At 44.9% G+C, this 18,717-nt stretch overlaps 1 protein-coding gene across 1 annotated transcript in view; it reads right to left on the bottom strand.

Annotated features, from left to right (window-relative positions):
- dtd1 (D-aminoacyl-tRNA deacylase 1) overlaps nt 1-18,717 on the bottom strand; it is a 240,760-nt gene that overhangs the window by 202,770 nt on the left and 19,273 nt on the right. Inside the window, exon 4 of the mRNA XM_043696517.2 lies at nt 15,052-15,149. Within this exon, the coding sequence (XP_043552452.1) occupies nt 15,052-15,149 (98 nt within the window). The remainder of the gene's footprint in view (nt 1-15,051; nt 15,150-18,717) is intronic.

The raw sequence follows: 18,717 nt of genomic DNA, 5'->3' as shown, positions 1-18,717 counted from the left end.
TCCATCCAAACTTTCCCTATTCATGTACCTGTCCAAATGTCTTTTAAACATCGGAACTGTACCTGCAACTACCACTTCCACTGGCAGTTCATTCCATACATAAACCATCATGAGTGTGAAAAGGTTCCCCTCAGATCCCTTTTAAATCTTTCTCCTCTCATCTTAAAAATATACCTCCTAGTTTTGAACTCACCCACCCTAGGAAAAAGATCTTTGCTATTCACCTTATCTACACCCCTCATAATTCTAGAAGATCACTTCTCAACCTCCCACCCTCAAATAAAAAAAAGGTCCTAGCCTCTCCAGTCCCGGCAACACTCTGGTAATTTTCTTTCTGAATCCTCTCCAATTTAATAATATCCTTCCTATAACAGGGATGCCAGAAGTGCACACAGTACTCCTGAAGAGACCTCACCAACATCCTACACAACCTCAACAATGACGTCCCATCCACTATACTCAATGTTCTGAGCAAGTGTGCTAAACACCTTCTTAACCATCCTGTCTACCTGTGACGCAATTTTCAAGGAACTGTACCTGAACCCTTAGGTCTCTCTGCTTGACATCACATAATCTGCACTGGTTTCACATTCTCAAAACTTCTGTTTGCATTCAAGTTTTTGCATTTATATTTCTAGCTTTGTCCAGCACTCAGTTTTGGTCGTTCTCTACTTATTCGTTCACCATTGCTTCCATTCTCCCCTGTCTTTGACTGCTCAGTGTCCTGGGGTATCAGACAATTAGTTGCAGGGCGAGGTTTTTAACAAAAATCTTCCGAGCATATGTTGTGCCTGGATGATAATCCCTTCTCCATTGATGTAGCGCGAAAATGTTGCAAGGCAATACTAAAATCTTCCTTTATTGCTTGACACGTGATGACATTGAACTGATGTTATGTTGCATCTGTTCTGCTAGACCATTTGAACTTTGATGCTGAGGTAATGAACTGCTATGCTTCACTCTCCATTTGATACGCGTCTATGAATGGTTTGCCAATGAACTACAGTCTGTAATCAGACACCATTCATTTCACAAATAAACTGAAAAGTAGTGATCGTCATATCAGCAACGGTTGTAATCATTCAATTAAGTCATGAACAATAGGAAATTGGACAAGTAACTCATTATAGCACTTGAACTGAAGGTCTCAGACTCCATCATAATTCAGATCATGAGATAAGTCATAGTCATAGAACATAGAACATAGAACAATACAGCACAGAACAGGCCCTTCGGCCCACGGTGTTGTGCCGAACATTTGTCCTAGCTTAAGCACCCATCCATGTACCTATCCAATTGCCGCTTAAAGGTCATCAATGATTCTGACTCTGCCACTCCCACAGGCAGCGCATTCCATGCCCTCACCACTCTCTGGGTAAAGAACCCACCCCTGACATCCCCCCTATACCTTCCACCCTTCACCTTAAATTTATGTCCCCTTGTAACACTCTGTTGTACCCGGGGAAAAATTTCTGACTGTCTACTGTGTCTATTCCTCTGATCATCTTATAAACCTCTATCAAGTCACCCCTCATCCTTCCCCGTTCCAATGAGAAAAGGCCTAGCACTCTCAACCTACCCTCGTACGACCTATTCTCCATTCCAGGCAACATCCTGGTAAATCTTCTCTGCACCCTCTCCAAAGCTTCTACATCTTTCCTAAAGTGAGGCGACCAGAACTGCACACAGTACTCCAAATGTGGTCCAACCAAGGTCCTGTAGCTGCAACATCACTTCACGACTCTTGAATTCAATCCCTCTGCTAATGAACGCTAATTCACCATAGGCCTTCTTACAAGCTCTATCCACCTGAGTGGCAACTTTCAAAGATCCATGAACATAGACCCCAAGATCCCTCTGTTCCTCCACCTCACTAAGAACCCTACCGTTAACCCTGTATTCCGCATTCTTATTTGTCCTTCCAAAATGGACAACCTCACACTTGGCAGGGTTGAACTCCATCTGCCACTCCTCGGCCCAGCTCTGCATCATATCTAAGTCATAAAGATGTACAGCATGGGAACAGACCCTTCGGTCCAGCCCGTCCATGCCGACCAGATATCCCAACCCATACTATCCCCATCTGCCAGCACTCGGCCCATATCCCTCCAAACCCTTCCTATTCATATACCCATCCAAATGCCTCTTAAATGAACCTGTTACTCTTTGTAACCAATTTGTTTAAGGCTCGTCCAGACACAGCCTGCAAATGCAGTATTACTAAATATTAGCATGCTGTATTAAATGTCCATCAGATCTTTCAATACCATGTTATCTCTACCCTAGTTTCTTATACAACAATGGGTAACATAAGCATTGCCATATCAGGTAAACATACTCTAGAGGCAAAACCTATATCATTCCCCTCAATTCCCTTTTCAGCATCCCAAAGGAAACATTCCTCTGTGAGACACAGTCCACTCGTCAAATACCCACAACACCCGTGTCCTTTCCACCGAGACTTCCCTCAAAAGCCCTGAAGGACTACACTTTTTCCTTCTCACTCCAGGCAATCCCAGGCCCCATGCATTTCCAGGTTAAGCTGCAATTCACATGCACTTTTTCAAATTAAGTCTGCTACATTCACTGCTCTCAAAGTGCTTCTTCCTTAACCATTTCTGTTACTGTGACATTGACAGTGTCCTCTTTACATGGTATTCATTTAGTATCTCAGCCACACCCTTCATGTCCAGAAGAAGATTTGCTTTTTCTCCCTAATTGGTCCGGAATATTTTTTTTAACTTGTTTTACCGTGTGTCTGATTGCACGTGAACTTTTATGTCATGTCCCTTTTATGTCACCTGCTCATCCATTCTTGAACACACTCTTTGACCCTCGTCGTTCGCTTCTCAGTTCATCTCCATGCTTTCTGAATTCATGTTGGCTCTCTCCTGTAGTCAGCATCTGACATTTCCCGTAAATTGTCCTGAACCAGTCTGACTCCAGACCCAAAGTAATGCGACTGACTCTCTGCTGTCCTCCCAACAGGCTGAGGAAGCCACTCTGTTATAGCAAACCCCTCTAGACAACTCAGGAAGATAAGCACAAGATGACTCCACAGTTTGGACCTATCAACACAAACAATGAAGACCCAGTGCACCCAATCAATTCTACAAAGTCCTCCTCTGAGGATTTACGCCAAGCTTGGGAGAGCTGTCTCGCACATAGATGCACAACAACCTGACATTGTTTTATTGCTTCATTCATGGGATATGGGTGTTGCGGGCAGGCCAACATTTATTTACCTACCAGTAATTGCTTGTAGTGAGTCAGTGGAAACTGAGTCTTTGAGCAGATGTAGATAACGTCTTCATAAGTGGCCATGCTAAATTGCGCATGGTGTCCCGGGATATGTCGGTTTGGTGAATTAGCCCAAGACATGCAAGGTTACAGGGATAGAAGCGAGGGTGAGGCTGGGTGGGACACTCTTGAGAGTCGGTGTGGACTTGTTGGGCTGAATGGCCTGTTTCCACACTGTAGGGATTCTATGATTCTATAAGTAATGGAGTGAAAGGTTATCAGGGTAGGTGGAAATGTAGAGTCAGTTAAAATCTTATTGAAAGGTGTTGGAAAATCAGAGGCCTACTCTTGTCAGATATGAATAATTTCTAACAACCACAAACTCTTCCCTTCGTGCTAGGTTTGAGTCCAAACAGTGGAGAGTTCTCCTCAGTTCCCGTGTTGCTTGGGTTCCTGGATGCCACACTCTGCCAAATGCTGCCTTGATGTCAACACTCAAGAAGCTTGACACCATCCAGGCCAAAGCAATCCACTTAATTGGCACCACATCTACATTCAATCCCTCCACCACCAGCACTCAGTAGCAGCAATATGTACTTTCCACAGGATGCACTGCAGAAATTCACCAAAGATCCCGAGACAGCACCTTCCAAACCCACGATCACTTCCATCCAGAAGGACAAGGGCAGCAGGTACTTGGGAACACCACCACCTGTAAGTTCCCCTCCAAGCCACTCACCACCCCTGACTTGGAAATATACCACCGTTCCTTCATAGCCATTGGATCAAAATCCTGGAATTCTCACCCTACCAGCATTGTGGGTCAACCCATAGCAGGTGGACTGCAGCGATTCGAGAAGACAGCTCAACCTCACCTTCTCAAGGGGCAATTAGGGATGGGCTATCAATGCTGACCAGCCAGCATCGCCCAAGTCCCACAAAGGAATAAAATAAAGGGCAGTCACTCTCCTCTCACCCTTTGGCAGCAGCAGCAGTACTTTGTCGATGTTTGGAGTGTTCCAATAATGCTCAACATAAGGTACAGGAAAAGCATCTTGAATTTTAATTGGACACTTTACACCCTCCTTACCTCAGCAGTGGGTTTAACAATTTCTGACTGTAAACTTTGTCCCTGCTTTTCTACCGTTTCTCATGGTTTGATTTTCATCTTACCTTTTGCTTTCACTCCTGGCATCTTAGTTTCTTCTCTTGTCCCATCATTGTTCCCTTTGACCCTGGTGGGTTAACTCTTCTGTCATTCCATCGCTCCTGTTTTCCATCCTATCAAAGACCTTCCATTTGTCCCTATTCCCACCACCATTTCCATCGACCCCGCCACCCTCCCCACCCTCACAACCCCATCTTAAAACTTTTACCCGTCTCTAACTTTTCCCAGTTTTGACAGAAAGCCACAAACGTTAAACCTGTAGACGTGATAGAGATGTAGGTTTTGCCTCTCTCTGGTGTAAGGCCTGTAAAGGAGTACCGTGCATTTTGCGATCTTTAATCCCGTGTTATATACAATTATTTGGCTTCTTCTACTTTATCACAGCTTCTTCTGAATTATGGACTTCTGCTTTTTTGTGAAAATCAAATCTGCAGCTTTGGCCATTTGTCAGAGAATGTCTGTGTCATTGTATATATTTTTAAAAGTAACAGAATATGATCTATCGAGGAGAAAGATTTAAAAAGGAACCTGAGGGGCAGCTTTTTTTAGATTAGATTCCCTACAGTGTGGAAACAGGCCCTTCAGCCCAACAAGTCCACACCGACCTACTGAAGAGTAACCCACCCAGACCCATTTCCCTCTGACTAATGTACCTAACACTATGGGCAATTTAGCGTGGCCAATTCACCTGACCTGCACATCTTTGGACTGTAGGAGGAAAGCGGAGCACCCGAAGGAAACCCACGCAGACATGAGGAGAATGTGCAAATTCCACACAGACAGTCACCCAAGGCTGGAATCAAACCTGGGACCCTCGTGCTGTGAAGCAACAGTGCTAACCACTGAGCCACCGTGCCGCCCTTTCTCACACAGAGGGTGGTTCGTATGTGGAATGGACTGCCAGAGAAAGTGGTGGATGCAGGTACAGTCACAACATTTAAAAGACATTTGGACAGGTACATGAATTGGAGAAGTTTAAAAGGGATACGGTCCAAGTGCAGGCAAATGGGACTAATTCGGTTTGGGAAACTTGGTTGGCATGGACGAGTTGGACCGAATGGTCTGCTTCCATGCTATGTGACTCTATCAAACCAGACTTCAGCCTGAGATCTAACGTGCCCACTTCAGCTGGGATCATAACATCTGGTCAAAGCTGAAGACATCGCCCAAAGAGGACAAAACAAAAGAAATTTCAAAGAGGAAGAAGAAATAAAATGGCAAAGTACTCCCAAACTACATAACAACATTCTCAAGCAATTTTCCAAAGACAGGAGAATAGCAGAGTGCATCTTAGTAATTGGTACAATTGAAATTTGATTGATATAGTGACATGGACTTAACAAAGTCTGGGAGCAGTTCATTAGATTTGAGAGATATATAGTGCCCTGATGGTGTAATGTGGACTTGATCATCACATCCATCCATATTGTCAGTTTTAGCTAATTCTATGCTGAAACACAGCTCTCGCAAAACCTCTTGTCAGATACACCATGTATTGAAACAATCTGGAATTAAACAAGTTCCAATTCAGCAGGGGAAGGTCACACTGACCGTGTGATTATATTCTTGGTCTTGTTGTGCTGCTGGATATACTCTGCTGAGGTGAGGAAAAAATTAACATTATTTGAGAAACACCTTCCTGTGACTTCATTTTGCCACGAGGCCGCATGTTTGAGCAAGATCATGTGATATTTCATCACTTCCTCTGAAGGTGTGTACCATGTCTCATTAGCGAGTCTTGCACAGTCAGATGTAACCCCCTCATGCACACCAGATGAAGAATTTCCACTGCCATTTTTCACTTTGAGTACAGAGGCTGGCAGGAGGGTGGGTACAAAGATTCATGCTACCAGACAGTACCATTCAGTCTGGTCTATTTTCCCAGAGAATAGATGGGCAACTGAAGGGATACTCCTCTGGGTAACCAATGACACCTATAAAAAGCCAACCCAGGGGCCTGTCATCAGAGGTCAACTGGAAATTTCACCTATGAGTCAATGGCTAGGCCACAACTGGCTGGAAGTTGGCTTCCCAAGGGCCCAGACCTTCAGTCAGGCTTTAGGTCACTGGCTTCTCCTCCAACATCTGCTGGTTGGAACAATCTGCTCTCTGGGCCTGTTTCAAAATCTTCTCAACTGACTCACACTGTTCACTTTCCACACGTTTTGTCTTCATTGCACTAGCCATCTAGTAAGGCAGGCTTTCAATTGCTTGCCTTTGGCACCAAGCTTTGTTTGTGGCCCTGCAATCAGATGTGCCCTGTGTCCCGCTGTTTATCCACTCGATGCGGCCCTTGAAACACCGGAAATCTCTCCTGGAACATCCAGGTCATTAGACTGAGCTTCCAACTTGTTTCTGCTGAGGTGTGCAGCTTTAGCTCTGTGTTGAATAATCTGGAATTCCAAGATGTCACTCTTGCCAATGACATCGTGCTTTACAAAGGCTTGCAAAGCAAGAGGAGGACCTGTGTCTATTTGTCACGTATATTCACTTGACGGGAGTCGGTTAGCTCAGTTGTCCGGATGGCTGGTTTGTGATCCAGAGTGATGCCAACAGCATGGCTTCAATTCCTGAAGCGGCTAAGGTTACCATGAAGGACTCTCCTTCTCTACCTCTCCTTTCACCTGAGGCGTGCTGACCCTCAGGTTAAACCCACCGCCAGTCATTCCTTATACTGAGAGAACGGGACTATGGGCTACTTTACCTTTTATTGACTAATTTGATGCTCCTATTCCACTGTCTTACAATGGTTATGTTTCTCCTTCAGACTTGACATTGCCAACCTGTTGGAATGGCTGGATTGAGTCATCTGCCATCTCTGTACTCATACTTGACTTGTCCAAATTATCATCCAACATATAGTCAGAGAGTCATACAACACAGAAGCAGACCCTTCGGTCCAACCAGTCTATGCTGACCATAATCCCAAACTATACTAGCCCCACATCCCTCGAAACCTTTCCTATTCACCGTACTTACCCAAATGTCTTTTCAATGCTGTAACTGTACGCACATCCACCACTTTCTCAGTAGCAATCACCACTCTAGCTTTTACAGCCCTACCCACAACCTGAGAAGTGGTTTACCTTCTTGCAGTTAAAACATTTCCTCCATACGGGACACTCTTTCCTTTGTGTAGCGCCACGAATATTTGCACCTTGTCTATCGTCCTTGATCTTTCTGTGGATTAATTGGTGCTTTTTCTCCGCACTGTCAGAGAAGTCACACCAGGTTACAGACCAAGAGGTTTATTTGAAATCACAAGCTCTCGAAGCGCTGCTCCTTCATCTGGTTGACTTCACCTGACAAGTGAATTCTGTCCATCTCTATCCCAATCCAACACCATCGCTTCCGCAAAATTTCTCCGCATCGTTATATTTGAACAATCAGGGCCACATTTCAATATGGCGGCCAGGTCCAAACTGCTCACCAACTTACAGGCCATGGCTATTGCTTTCCAAGATCAGAGCTTCTGCAAATGTTTAGAACTTCTTCAAGAGTCAGGTTAACTTCCTTCAGTGGTTGCGCTGTTGTTTTGAGATCTCTCACGCCTGAGAGATCTCTCACACCTCTCACACCTATCTTCAATTTCAGCTGCTCAAATTCATATGGTTCTGTGAGATGTATTGAGTTATCTTCACTTGGGGTTAAAAGTTGGGAGGGTGGTGCTGGAAAAGCACAGTTTGTCAGGCACTAACTGAGCAGCAGGAGAATCGACGTTTCAGGCATAAGCCCTTCATCATTCCTGATGAAGGGCTTATGCCCGAAACGTTGATTCTCCTGCTCCTCGGATGCTGCCTGACCTGCTGTGCTTTTCCAGCACCACCCTCTTGACTCTGATCTCCAGTATCTGCAGTCCTCACTTTCTCCTTGCCTTTAAAAGCATGCCTTCAAGCCTATCAGAATGTTTGTAGTCTTTTATTTCTGTTCTTTGGAGAGATTTAGCGTGGAATGCATCTTGAAGCACTCTTCCGTCCCTCCCAGCAGTCATAAAGGTGTACGTCCCCAGGCTCATTAATTCAACCTGTCACAACCTCTGTTTCATGTAACCTTTCATTGTGAATGGTGCAGGAGAAGGACACCATGAATTGCTCAGTCTGGGGGGTATATACACTGTACATTGCAAATAATCTCTGGAACACCATAGTGACCAATTGGGTCTGGGAGATGTCACCACATGATCTCCTGCCTTCAGCCACCCCACCTCCAGACTACTGCCATTGGACACCCAACTTGTCAATCATCATGGAGGCCCAAGATTACAGCTTGTTAAAGGAAAAGCAAATTACTGCAGATGCTGGAATCCGTACTGAAAACAACAAATGCCAGAGGTCACAGCGGATTGGGGAGCACCCATGGAGACAGAGCAAGCTAATGTTGTGAGTTGACAAAACTCTTCATCAGAGACTTAGACTCGAAATGTTGGCTTGCTCACTCTCCATGGTTACAGCCCATTAAATATGTTTTCACTCGTGACAGTGTTTAGAAGGTCACCATTGACCTGTACCAGGCACTAAATCTTCTACCAACTCCCACTGAACAAGCCTTTCAATAGCACAGAGGCAGACCACTGAAGTTCTATTGCAATTAGCTTAGAAATGTGACTCTCACTTGCAAAGCCACTCCATTCTTCCAGCACTGCAGAGGTTAAACACCCCAGAGGTTAAAGTCAAAAGTCCAGTATTATTCTAGTTCGACTTTTATTCCAATTCATGCAGCGCAAAACCCCAGCATCATGGGTTATTTATCACCGGTGGGTTGACAGTTTCTAGTCAACCTGTTCAGAGATGTTATGATATATCTCTGGAGTAGTTGGGACATGAACTCGAGGCCTCCTGCTTTAGAGGCAGGGACACTATCTGTGAGCCACAAAGGGGGTGGGGTCCAATATTTTTAATTAACATATTCAACATGTTAAGACACATCTCTGATACCTGAACCAGGACCTCCAGGCCCAGGAGAAAGGACACTACCACTTCATCACAACAGCCCTATCCCCCACTTACACACCCAGCCATAATTCACATCCAATTATCCCTTAATTATCAGATCAACATTTGCCCGGTTCCATTTGGCCTCAGGTCCCCGTGCCTGTCCCTACTAGATGGTAACACAGATGCCAACCCAGGTGGTGCACATGGGGGAAGGGGGTAAGAGAGGTCAAGTCGAGCCAGGGAGATAAAGTGGGTAAATGCAGGAGGCATCAAAGAGCAGGGCAACACTCATCTTGCCTCAACGGCCCATTCAATAGGAAACTGTCACGTGCGTTACGGCAGCAAAGCGGCTCAGTGATTAGCACTGCTGCCTCACAGCGCCAGGGACCCAGGTTCGATTCCAGCCTCGGGCAACTGCCTGTGTGGAGTTTGCACATTCTCCCCGTGTCTGCGTGGGTTTCCTCCAGGTGCTCCGGTTTCCTCCCACAGTCCAAAGATGTGCAGGTTAGGGTGGATTGGCCATGATAGATTGCCCACAGTGACCAGGGATAGGAAGGTTAGCCACAGGAAATGCAGGGTGACAGGAATAGGGTGTGATGTTCTTCGGAGAGTTGCTGCCTATTTGATGGGCCAAATGGCCTGCTTCCACACTATGGGAACTCTATGAGTTACTTTGAAAAGTTGGAAGATAAGGTCCCTTCAATCTCTGTCAAAACAATTAATTCTCACTGAGTAAAAAAAAGTCAAAACATCATCCAACTGCCCACGGATGGTGGTCACATTTCTAGAACATTCTCCCCCTTATTAAACTGCATTTCTTTTAATTGAGAATATTAATAATCAGGATATAAGTACTTCTTCAACACTTTTATCAAAATAATTCTTCACAGTCAGCAAACAAATTTAATAACCAGCGCAATTCAAAAACCCTGAAACACTGAAAAGGGGCTGATGCTCAGAATTATAACGGACACTTGTGTATAGTTTTATTCAAATAATAACTGCAGAGACAAAAAACAAAAGCTTTCATTTATGTAGCAACCTCTGGACGTTTCAAAGAGCTTTACAACCAACGAAATACTTGTGTAATCATTATAGTACAGCAGGCAAACAGCCAGGTGAGTAGGTAATCTGTTTAGGGTGGTTCCCATTAAGGGTAAATCAGGGATAACTCCTCCGTTCTCCTTCAAAGTAGTGCCACAGACTCTGAGATATCAAGGTTTGAGAAGATTCGTAGCTCAGGTTGGGGATTTGGATGGAGGTTTGCTCACTGAGCTGCAAGGTTCATTTCCAGACGTTTCGTTACCCTACTAGATAACACCTTCAGTGGGCCTCAGGCGAAGCAATGCTGAAAATTCCTGCTTGGGTTGTTGATGTCATTTCCTTCAGTGATGCTATTTCCTGTGGTGAAGTAACTTCCTGTTCCTTTTCTCAGGGGGTGGTAGATGGGGTCTAACTCGATGTGTTTGTTGATAGAGTTCTGGCTGGAAAGCCATGCTTCTAGGAATTCCCTTAGACATTAACTCAAGCAGACAGGGTCTCGAGTCAAACACCTGGCTGGAAAGTTGGTGATTCTGACAGTGCAGTGCATTGTCAGTAAGCTTTCCTCAGCAATAAGGGGAACGTGTTTTATGTGGGTTGTTCAACATACTGAATTGGAGACTGGCCTAGGACCTAAATTTAAAATTAATCTCAAATAATTCTGCTCTGTCCACTGCCTGACAAGGTGTCAAATGCACTGCATTTGAACAGTGTCCATCCATGGGCCCACTACACAAAGCTGCCCTGATTTGGATACTCATTAGCAATCTTGGGAGAGACCACCAGATGACTGGTCAAATTGAAGAAAATGGCCGCGCTGGGGCTGTGGGGAGGTTGGAACATGTTGTCAAGCCAGATTATTCAATTCCACAACACATTACTTCCCTTACCTTGATAAGCATAAGGGATTCCAAAGAAAACCCAACACAAAAGAAACTTATACTCAGAGGGAAATTTATAGTTGCATATTAAAATATTCCCTTGCTTTGAAGGGGAAATGGTTGAAGAAATTAAGAATTTAGGGAGCTAAAAAACATCCTGAATGCCCTGTGTTAATTGGCGAGACACTGTTTATGGTAATGTCAGTTCCCTGGGTGGCCTTGCAGAAGGACCTGAAGATGTCCATATCGGGTGCTCACTGATCTGGTCAATGCCCTATGTCACTGGTGGGCATCTCAGGGCATTACTCCGCAACGCCAAATTACAAATTAATTTCAACAGCAAGCTTTAACTTTAGCTGCCGTGTTTCTTTAAGGGACTGTTAATTTGTGTTATTTTTGATTATACTCTCCAAATGGAAGTCAATTAAAGAGAGACAGGTGAAAGTTCATGTTCAGATGGTATGGTAGAGATCAAGTGTCTGTTTGAGACTTTCTGTGACCAATCCACACCACTGGGGCTGGAGTGTATTATCCCCCCATATAATCAACTTTTAATTTGAATTCATCAATTCTTGTTGGGTTTTTTATCCCCTAAACTTTACTAACAATGCACTTTTAAGGGGAAGTCAATTGTTAAATTGGTTTAATTTCATGGAACCTACCATGGGGAAGCAGGCCATTCAGCCCATCGATGCCACACAGCCCCTCCAAACAGCATCCCACCCAGAATCCACCCTATCTTTGTGTTTCCCATGGTTAACCCATCTAGCCTGCACATCCTTGGACACTATGGGCAATTTAGCATGGCCAATCCACCCTAACCTGCATGGCTTTGGACTGTGGGAGGAAACCGGAGTACCCGGAGGAAACAGAGACACAGGGAGTGTGTGCAAACTCCACACAGACAGTCGCCTATGGCTGGAACCAGCCCCTGGTGCTGTGAGGCAGCAGTGCTAACCACTGAGCCACTTTGCCACACTTTCACAGGTTTTCATGTGGAATGAGAGAACAATTTACACACTGCATGATAAATCCCTCGGACGTACTAAGAAACAGAGGGACATTGGTCTACAAGCTCTTAGATCCCTGAACGTGTCCGTAGAGATAGGCAGAGTGGTGAAGAAGGCATATGGGGTAGAATACAGGAGCAAGGAAGTCTTGTATGACTTCATAAAACATTGGTGAGGTCACAGATGGAATGGAATACTGTGTGCAGTTCCAGTTGCCACACAGAACATGATTGCACTGGAGAGGGTGCAGAGGAGATTCACCAGGATGTGTGCCTGGGATGGCAAGTCTCAGTTATTGAGTAAAGTCATGGATTGGCCGGGTTTGCTTCACTGGATCAGAGGAGGCTGGGGGTGGAATCTGATGGAAGTATACAGAATAATGACAGGCAAAGACAGAGACAATTGTAGGAATGTTTTCTCCATTTGAGATGTGTTTAAGACCAGAAGGTATAAGTTTAAGGTGAGGAGCAAGTGGTTCAGTAGAGATCTGAAGAAAACTCTTTTCACTCAGAGAGTGGCTGTCTGAGAGGGTGGTGATGGCAGATACGCTCACAACGATTAAGAAGCATCTGGATGAATACATCAAACACCAGAGAATATAGGCTATGGATCAAGTACTGGTAAATGGGATTAGTGGTTTGGCATTTGTTGGTCAGCATAGATATGGTGGGCCAAAGGGCCTGTTTCTATGCTGTACCATCCCGTGTATTGGCCCCTTCCAGGAGCTGCCTAGTGTTTAATCAAGTGCAATTATTTTAATTTGAGTTCATTGTTTTAATTGATTCATCAAAATAATACTATATTAAGAGAGACCGCTGAGGTATGAGATGGTTGGTGGGCGATATACAGTATATACATTCTGTAAATAAACCCATTGTCGAGAATTGCCCATAGTGTTAGATGCATTAATCAAAGGGAAATGGGTCTGGGTGGGTTACTCTTCGGAGGGTCAGTGTGGACTTGTTGGGCTGAAGGACCTCTTTGCACACTGTAGGGAATCTAAACTAATCTAATCTAAAAGTAATACTGTCTAACTTAATGTGCTGTCAGCACGACCTGGGATCATTACAACATTGTGCTGTAATCATTCTAAGGGCAAGTATGTACATACAGAACAATCAGGAACTAGACAGAAATGTGAACATGTCGCAATACAGGTGACCCCACTGCACTACTCACACACATAGAACAGACAGACGCACACATACAGACAGACACACACTCACAGACACACTCCTATAGACCCATACATTCTCGCAGACCCTCTCTCATACGCTCACACATACACTCCCACACTCACACACGCACCGTCTCACAGACTTATACTCCTTTACACTCACACTCATACACACACTGTCTCACAGACATTAATACCCCCCTCCACGCACACACATCCATATGTACACACACACAGGTTTGTGGGGTGAATTTGTACTTGCAGAATTACACTTTATTTTGCTCAAAAACTGCATGAATCCATATAAGATTCTGTAAATCCTTTTTTTAGATTAGAATCAGTCTGAACACTGTGGCACAGATAGCCTCACACAGGGCACCTCACACCTTCAATGCATTATCTGGGCTGACATGGCACCTATTGTCAAAATTCACTTGAGAATGTAACTTTAAGAAAGTTCTTGAATTTACATATGAAAGAACAAAAACCAACATGGTCATTCGAAAAGATGAGACTTAATAAACAATCTAGGTATTTTTCAATATATAATTTCAGTTACATCACACTGTGAGCTTTTGCTATAAGTTCTATGTCCTACAATCTTATACTCCACAACCGCCTGATGAAGGAGCAGTGCTCGAAAAGCTAGTGCTTCCTTAAGACCCTTTGGGAAAAGGAGAGGGCGGATCCTGTCGAGCGGTTCCCTGGGCAGACTGTCAAAGTCATTTGGCAGAATGCCTCATCGCCAGAATCTTCCAACAAGCACCAAGACATGGTTTGGCTGGTGGTGAGAAGGGCTCTGCCGGTGAGATCCTTTATGCACGCCCGGACTCTCAGACTCGAAGCGGCTGCGGAGGGGACGAGACTGTCACACACCTCCTTCTGGAATGGGCCTCCGCAAATGAATTCTGGAGACGAATGCAGTGGTGCTTGTCGAGGTTTGTCCCAAGCAGCTCTGTGACACAGGACTCCGTGCTGTATGGCCTGTTCCCCGGGACGCACACCGAGACGAACATCAACTGTGCCTGGAGGATCATCAACTCGGTGAAAGACACTCTTTGGTCTGTCAGAAACCTGTTGATCTTCCAGCTTAAGAAGCTGACCCCGACTGAGTGTTGCAGACTGGCACATTCCAAGGTCCAGGACTACATGTTGAGGAACATGCTGAAGCTTGGGGCAGCTGCTGCCAAGGAGCGGTGGGGAAATACCACCGTGTAACGTCTGCCTGCCTAAGAACAGGGGGCCCACGCAGTAAGTGGGCTCCGTTGACTCCTCAGCTAAATATATGCATAGTAAACGTACAGACCTGTATATATGTTTGCTTACTCGATCTCTGTATGCAAAGAAATGGAATGTTTACATAGGTATGGCATGACCAATTGTACAGATCATCAAAATATTTTTATGAATAAAGTATATTTTTGAAATTAAAAAAAGTGCTTCCAAATAAACCTGTTGGACTATAACCTGGTGTTGTGTGATTTTTAACTTGAAGTCTGAAATCATGCAGCCTTATTTTGTAGATCAAGGTGAGTTTGTGTAATCAAGCATTACAAAACCTTAACCACTTAAACACAGGAACAGACCAGTATTCTCTTACCTGTTTAGGGTCAGAGGGACCGGTGGGCGATTCTAATTCAATAGTGACTGGGCCATCATTCTGTATATGAACTTGCATGTAGGCTCCAAATTTGCCATCTAGAATAGAATAGATTGTTTAAGTTAATCAGCTCACTGTAGATTAGATTAGATTAGATTAGATTAGATTAGATTAGATTAGATTACTTACAGTGTGGAAACAGGCCCTTCGGCCCAACAAGTCCACACCGCCCCGCCGAAGCGCAACCCACCCATACCCCTACATTTACCCCTTAACTAATACTACGGGCAATTTAGCATGGCCAATTCACCTGACCTGCACATCTTTGGACTGTGGGAGGAAACCGGAGCACCCGGAGGAAACCCACGCAGACACGGGGAGAACGTGCAAACTCCACACAGTCAGTCGCCTGAGGTGGGAATTGAACCCGGGTCTCTGGCGCTGTGAGGCAGCAGTGCTAACCACTGTGCCACCGTGCCGCCACTTAGTCATCTCCCTTCTTAGATGATCACTTTTAGTCTCGCCACCTTTACAGTTTTCAGCTTCCACTGACTGGGTGTTTTTGTAATGTTATTTTTAAGCAAAGCAGGATGTGAACAGTGTCGAAAAGTGTGGTGCTGGAAAAACACAGCCGGTCAGGCAGCAACTGAGGAGCAGGAGAATCAATGCTTCGAGCTTAAGCCCTTCCTCAGGAACGAGGTGACAACTCCAGAATCTGAACTCAGAGAGTCTGTTCTCTCTGCAATGCTAGAAAGGACTTGTTTCCACATGGGTTCGGGTTCTGACAGAACAGCCATCATCCTGGGCACTTTCACTGGGATTATGGGAGATTTCCCATCCTCACTCACCTGGAAACATGGAGAGCAACTGTGGGGTGCCCTCTCCTCTTTCCATCACTGAAGGGTCTAATCGCCCTTTACCACAACACACCTTTACCTGGTTAATAAGGATGACAATGGCTCCCCTCATGTCTTTCAGTGAGGAACATACCAGCCAAGCTTAAAGTAACCAGCCCTGGGCTTTCTATACTGTCTGTAGGTGTACCTGTGTTTACAGTCCTTTGTCATTTTTATCCTCCAACTCACTCCCTGTGTCCTCCACCTCCGACACTGCTTTGATGAATCTCAACAATAATGAGGAACAGTACCTCCTTACTCAATTAGACACTTTAGATTAAATTCACTACAGTGTGGAAACAGGCCCTTCAGCCCAACAAGTCCGACCCTGCGAAGAGTAATCCACCCAGACCCTTTAACTAACGCACTTAACACTATGGGCAATTTAGCATGGCCAATTCACCTAACCTGCCCATCTTTGGATTGTAGGAGGAAACCGGAGCACCTGGATGAAACCCAAGCAGACACGGGGAGAATGTGCAAACTCTACACAGACAGACAGTCACTCGAGGCTGGAATTGAACCCAGGTCCCTGACGCTGTGAGGCAGCAGTGCTAACCACTGAACCACCGTGCCTCAGAAGTCCTTGCCTTGTTCTCCTTTTCTCAAGAGCAAGGAAGTTCCGATTGATAGATGCAGATGATTAAACTCCCTTTGGTTTCCATGGACTGTTTCTGAATGGGTGACTGTAGCCCTGGTCAAATAAAGTCTCGGACACACTAACCGGTATCACTTTCCATCTAACTGTCTAAACACTAATAATAATAATAAATCAAACAGTGACATGCTAGTACAGAACTTGGGTATGCTGGAAAAAGGACACAAATTATCTCTGCCCAATGTCTCACACTTGTTCAGACAATTCACAAGAATACAGGTTCAAGGGGTAAATCAACATTTATAAAGTATGAGAGGAGAGTGTTGATTTGTTGGCAGGTGATTTGTAGAGGAGTTGCCGTGGAGAGTGCACCAATTGATGATGGTTGACAGTTAACTTCCATGACCTGTCTAAGTTTTAAACCAGGTGCGTTGATTCTGATTGATCAGGGCATTGCCTGATCAAATCAATTTGCATCCCACATTTATTATTCGTGATATTCCTGTTAACAGTCACATTAATAATACAACGCTGTTGCAGCTGTCAAGTTGACTGAATGGTATATGACTCAAGTTGGGTTTAAAGTGAGATCGTTGTTTGTCAAGAAAGCATAAGTGCTACATCAACAATGAGTTTCAAAGGTGTTTTTTTCCGTATTTGTGACCGATCATTAATGAAGCAAAGTGTTAAAATGTCAGTCGTTATTTTCCAATTCCAGTTGAGGTAGGACATCGATAGAAGAGAACAGAGCTATGACTAAACAGACTGATGCTCTTACAGCACCTGCAATGTATCCCTGAGACTAATTTCTTTCACTGAATTCAGTGGGCACAGACTAAGCAATATCAAGGAACTTCTCATCGCCCACCTTGGGACCCTCCAACCATATGGGATCAATGTGGATTTGACCAGTTTCCTCATTTCCCATCCCCTCCCCTCACCCCAAATCCAACCTTCCAACTTGGCACTGCCCTTTTAACCTGTCCATCACCTGTTCACTCCACCCTCCTCTCCAACCTATCACCTTCTACCCCACCTTCATCCACCTATCACAATCCCAGCTACCTTCCCCCCACACCCCTCCCATTTATCTCTCAGCCCCCTTGGCCCACAAGCCTCATTCTTGATGAAGGGCTTATGCCAGAAACGTTGACTCTCCTGTTCCTCGGATGCTTCCTGATCGGCTGTGCTTTTCCAGCGCCACACTCTTCGACTCTAATCTCCAGCATCTGCAGTCCTCCCTTTCTCACAGAGTAAGCAATGTAGACAATGGGTACAAAAGCTTGACATTCCTGAATGGTCTGAATGTTAATGAATGAGATAAATCTGAATGAATTTCAATACCATCATGCCAGATCCACCGTCAATTATCAACTCATCTGTTTCGCACCGGATGTCCAAATGTGGTGAAAAATAACTTGCTAAAACCTCTGCCGTGCCAGGTCGAGCAATTACGTTTACTGTTCACATTACTTTTACTGTGCTCCAGTCTAGCATGCCCCCGCTTTGAACTTTGAGAAATGGTCACCCCAATATATAGGGCACTATGGGGCTGCCTGGAGAGAAAGTTTCAACAATCATTGCAGTTATTACACGGGAAATTAAAAACAATTAGATTAGATTCCCTACAGTTAGTAAGCAGGCCCTTCGGCCCAACATGTCCACACCGACCCTCCGAAGAGCAACCCACCCAGACCCATTCCCCTACATTGACCCCTAACAATGCACCTAGCGCTACGGACAATTTAGCCTGGCCAATTCACCTGACCTGCACATCTTTGGATTGTGGGAGGAAACCAGAGCACCCGGAGGAAACCCACGCGCACACAGGGAGAATGTGCAAACTCCACACAGACAGTCGCCCGAGGCTGGAATCGAACCCAAGTCTCACAGACTCTCATCTGCTGGCCATCCTTTCATGGATTCTATACTCATTCAATTTCTCTGCAGTGTTGGATGTCTGCACTTGTACTCTTCAAGGCTGTGCTGTCTGACTAGACCACTACAGTTCTGTCCTAATCCTAGAATTAGGCTCTCTCTCACTGTCTGTACTACTGTAAACTCTTTACCTTAAGCTGTCAGAGCAGAAGTAGGCCATTCAGCCCATCAAGTCTGCAGATCCATTCAATGATATCATAGCTGATCCATTTTCTTGCCCTTTCACCATTTCCT

Source organism: Chiloscyllium plagiosum, unplaced genomic scaffold (genome assembly GCF_037043375.1).
Source record: "Chiloscyllium plagiosum isolate Xiang-an unplaced genomic scaffold, Cpla_swu_hap1 HiC_scaffold_10, whole genome shotgun sequence".
Taxonomy (NCBI): domain Eukaryota; kingdom Metazoa; phylum Chordata; class Chondrichthyes; order Orectolobiformes; family Hemiscylliidae; genus Chiloscyllium; species Chiloscyllium plagiosum.
This window is presented reverse-complemented; position numbering and strand designations above follow the sequence as displayed.